The 4,399-nt window shown below is 42.6% G+C and overlaps 1 protein-coding gene across 1 annotated transcript; it reads right to left on the reverse strand.

Annotated features, from left to right (window-relative positions):
• Window positions 1–1,226: 1,226 nt before the first annotated feature.
• On the reverse strand, window positions 1,227–2,102 carry LOC106524645 (myeloid-associated differentiation marker homolog). Its single transcript, XM_014018537.1, has one exon. It carries the CDS (start codon window positions 2,100–2,102, stop codon window positions 1,227–1,229), a length of 876 nt encoding a protein of 291 aa, XP_013873991.1.
• Window positions 2,103–4,399: the final 2,297 nt, after the last annotated feature.

Raw genomic sequence — 4,399 nt, forward strand, 5'->3', positions numbered from 1 at the left:
AGGACATGAGGACCAGAACACTCAAAGACAGGAGGACCAGAACACCTGAGGATATGAGGACCAGAACACTCGAAGACAGGAGGACCAGAACACCTGAGGATATGAGGACCAGAACACTCGAAGACAGGAGGACCAGAACACCTGAGGACAGGAGGACCAGACCACTTGAAGACAGGAGGACCAGAATACCTGAGGACAGGAGGACCAGAACACTTGAAGACAGGAGGACCAGAACACTTGAAGACAGGAGGATCAGAACACTTGAAGACAGGAGGATCAGAACACCTGAGGACACGAGGACCAGAACACTTGAAGACAGGAGGACCAGAACACTTGAAGACAGGAGGATCAGAACACTTGAAGACAGGAGGACTAGAACACTTGAAGACTGGAGGACCAGAGCACCTGAGGACAGGAGGACCAGAACACTTGAAAGACAGGAGGACCAGAACACTTGAGGTCAGAAGGACCAGAACACCCAAGGACAGGAGGACAGAACACTTGAGGTCAGAAGGACCAGAACACCCGAGGACAGGAGGACCAGAACACCTGGACAGGTGCAGAAGTCTCAGTTACAGAAATCATTTGATTGCAGAGTTGCCACAAAAGATTGTGCAATAAAAGTTAAATGTATCATCCAGTTTCTTTTCTTTAATTATTGTTATTTAGGTAGTCTTATTTGAATCAAAACTGAAAAAGCTATGACTGTTTTTTTATTACATTAGTTGGTTTTAAATTATGTCAGTGATGTTTATATGTTAAAGGCTACAAACAAATGTGTCCAGCCCTATGAATACATGTTGATGTGGTGCCGCCATCTCGTGTTGGCAAAAGGAAASTACATGAAAAGAAAAACATAAATGTTTTTACATTTTAGTTAAAAGAAAAAAAACTTTTTGAATTTTACCAATAACTTTGCAAAGTCTGACTTCTCTTTATYTTTTAAAATACATTCATCATTTGTGGGTGATGTCAGAACAGCAACCAGTGCTCATTTAACCAGCATTTACAGGATGTACAGTATGTGTGCCAAACTGAACTATTATGGGATGTAGTCCATATGAGTTTCAGGGTAGTAAAATCCTTTACAGCACTTAGTGGAACATTACAAGTTAGTTCTGTGGTCAGTTTGATGTTACAGCAACAATAAAAAGCAAACTCAATCATTTAGTTTGACTGAATACTTCCAAACAGCCTCCATCTCTCACAGGATATTTCCTGCAGCTTCACATGTGACTTCTGTCACACAACAGTTTGATGGCGAAGGCAAGGTCCACTGTGTACGCTAACAGCGTAACACTGGAAACCACAGTTTCCATGATCACTAAATCAGTTTGGCTGTTCTTTTGTCCGTTTAGCTGCAGAATCTTAGTTAAACAAATCACTGTAGCAGTCATGTACAGCAGCACCCCGATTAGGCTGAAGCACGCTAAAAACTTGTCAAAAGGCAGGAGGCATCGCCCCGCGAAGTCACCGAGTATTACAACCAGRGTGACAAGAGACATCAGGACACAAACGCCGTATGAGGTACACGACAACCAGAGCTGCCAATGATGTAATCCGCTGGACAGCCGGAGGATAAACACAACCAGAGGGATCATCTGAACACCTCCCCACAGCTGGAGAATCTTCAAGAGGCCAGGTGTGCTCCCCATGTAGCCTTTTTGTTCGTCCGCTTGGCAACGSAGCACGAAGAACTCTGAGGCGTAGGCCAGGGTGGTGAGGCCTGAGATCACTGCAGCTGCTACAGCACGGGCTGACACTTTCTGATGATCCATGACCATCCACGGGAAAACRGCGGAGGAACTGAAGCTCATCAGTGCGCCCATCACCGCCACCGTCATCGTCAGGTTCTTCCAGGATATTCGGATCAAGTTGTGGAACTGGATAGTGTTGAGAAGGTGAATAAATAGTGTGACCACGAAGAAGAAACACCAGGTGAACATGCAGAAGACCCTGAATGTGCTGAAGTTGGAAGGGTTCAGGTCTTCAGACATGGAGGCCACGAGGCTGAAGACGGTGCAGCAGGACAGAACTTCCAATGTTCGCACAATAAACAGCGGACTGCTGAAGTCTCGGGCCTCCAGTACAATCACAGGCATGGTCCCAGTTTCAAATCAGTGGAATCCAGAACTTCTTTTGTTGTGTCAAATAATCCCACAGTTTCTCCTCCTCTAGGTTTATACAAAAAAGGTGTTTCCAAAGATCAGTTTCCAAAAGTCGGGTTGAATAAACAATCAAAACTCCAGATGATTTTGAGTCCTTCTTTAGAGTCCATGAAAACAGGAAGTCCAACAAGGTCAAAAAACACAAGAATCACCTGAAGCATCAGATCCGTTTTCTGGATTCTTTGTCACGATGTTTTATCATCTTACAGAAACAGTTCAATAATAACATCTCCTGGATTCTTCTGAAGCAGTGTTGCAGAGGCAAAACCTCGCCTACTCATCGACTTCCGTTTTGAGGTTGCAGCAGTGCACTTTCAGTCTCACTAGAGGTAGGTGCAAATGACCACAATAAAAAGCAAACGCAAACAAAGCTGTCTTCCTTCTTCTCTAATTTCTCATGAAATACAGTTCCTTTGCTCCAAGGTACACGCAGTAAATTATAGAACCTTCTGAACTGTTTGGTAATYTTTYGAGCTGCAGGAATATTTGTGTTAGSATAAGATTTGTTGAGGGCTGTAGATCATCTGAGTGTTGCTTTGTTGATTCAGTTTGAGGGTGTGTGCCCTGCTCAAAACCCCCAGAGAGGAAGCTATATGAAGAGCATCTGGTTTGCAAATTCACACATGGAAAAACATTTGTGACATGAGTGTTCCAGCAGCAGGTTGTAAATTTTTAACTGCTTGATTGCACGCATGTTGGGGAATGCCTTCATCTTTATGGAGAGGGCAGTAGAYACAACTGAGGAACCCAATTAACAGGATAAGTGTGAATATGAAGCTTATGCTCACAGAAACACACTACAGCAACAAAACAAGAGTTTTTAAAATATCTCAATTGACTCTCCATCCCTACACCTGGATGGTTCACCTGAACTTTCTGTTTTGTGGCCAAACCCACCATTTCACTGCTTGAGGTTTTCATCAGAAGGAAGTCAGGATGACTGAGTCARAGCTGCCATAAATATACAGCAATGAAAAAAAAGTCTGCCTACTTTCAGCTCAAGTGTTTTTATGATCTGGTCTTTATCAGATTCTACAWTTATCCAAATTCAATGTCAAATACACAGAAACACTCGACATATTTCCACCATGACATTTTTTATTAAACAAAAATGAAGCCAAAATGAAAAAACAAACCACAAGTTCAACCTCAGGAGCTGGATATTAACTGATGGTTAGTAGGACCACCTCTATAAAAGCAGGGCTTTTTGCTGCTCCGGATCATACAGGTGTGTGTTYACACAACACCAAGGTGGAAAGACATCAGCAACAACAGAAACAACTGGGGTCAAAGGTCGTTTCCAAACTATATGGAGTCTTCAGAGAGAATGATTATTCACTGGTGGAAAACATTTATGGCAGCTGCCAATTTTCCCAGGAGTGAATGATTCAGCAAATTTACCCTGAAAATCAGACTCAGAGAAACAACAACAAGAAAATCTGAAAGCTGCATCCAGGATGACTTCGGTTTGTAAAGTTTCTTCTGAAGGAATCACCTGTTTTCTGGAACACAGACTAAAACAGAACTTTTACCCACAATGCACAGAGAAAACCAAACACATGATATTGGCTCAGTCACCTCACATCTGTCAGCACGGTAGTGGAAGGTCGATGGTTTGGGTTTGGTTTTGCAGCCACGTGATTTCAGACCAGTGATGCAACAGGACATCGATCCCAAACACGGCTGCAAATCTACATCAGAATAACTGAAAAAAAWAAATAACTGAGGTGTTGCAACAGTGGAATCAAAGTTCAAACATTAATTAGACTGAAATGTTGTTATGAGACTTTCAGAGAGATGAACTAAAGCTATGTTGGAAAGAAGAGAGGGCCAAAATCATTACACAACCATGTAAGAGACGAACAAAAGTCTCACAGAAACCCACTACTGAGAGTTCTGCTGCTAAAGAGGTTTACAGGCTGCTGAACCAGGAACTGGACTCACAGTTTTTACCTGGAGTCCAATTCTCTTGAATTTAGATGTGAATATTTCCAGAACCTGGAAAAGACCAGACAATTTTCATTTTGTCCTGATATGTAAGCCAGCAGAAGGCTGGAATTCCTTTTCCCACGACTGTAAATGTTTCATCATTCAGGGCTCATATCAAAGTGRGTGGGCCCTCCTGTGGCTGCAACATGACCTGCAGCTTTTCAGAGGACTTAGATTAATAAAGGTTAATAAAAGGTAGAACAGAGGGTCAACAGCAATTTTAAAATGTACTAGATAAAAGC

Source organism: Austrofundulus limnaeus, unplaced genomic scaffold, assembly GCF_001266775.1.
Source record: "Austrofundulus limnaeus strain Quisiro unplaced genomic scaffold, Austrofundulus_limnaeus-1.0 Scaffold194, whole genome shotgun sequence".
NCBI lineage: Eukaryota > Metazoa > Chordata > Actinopteri > Cyprinodontiformes > Rivulidae > Austrofundulus > Austrofundulus limnaeus.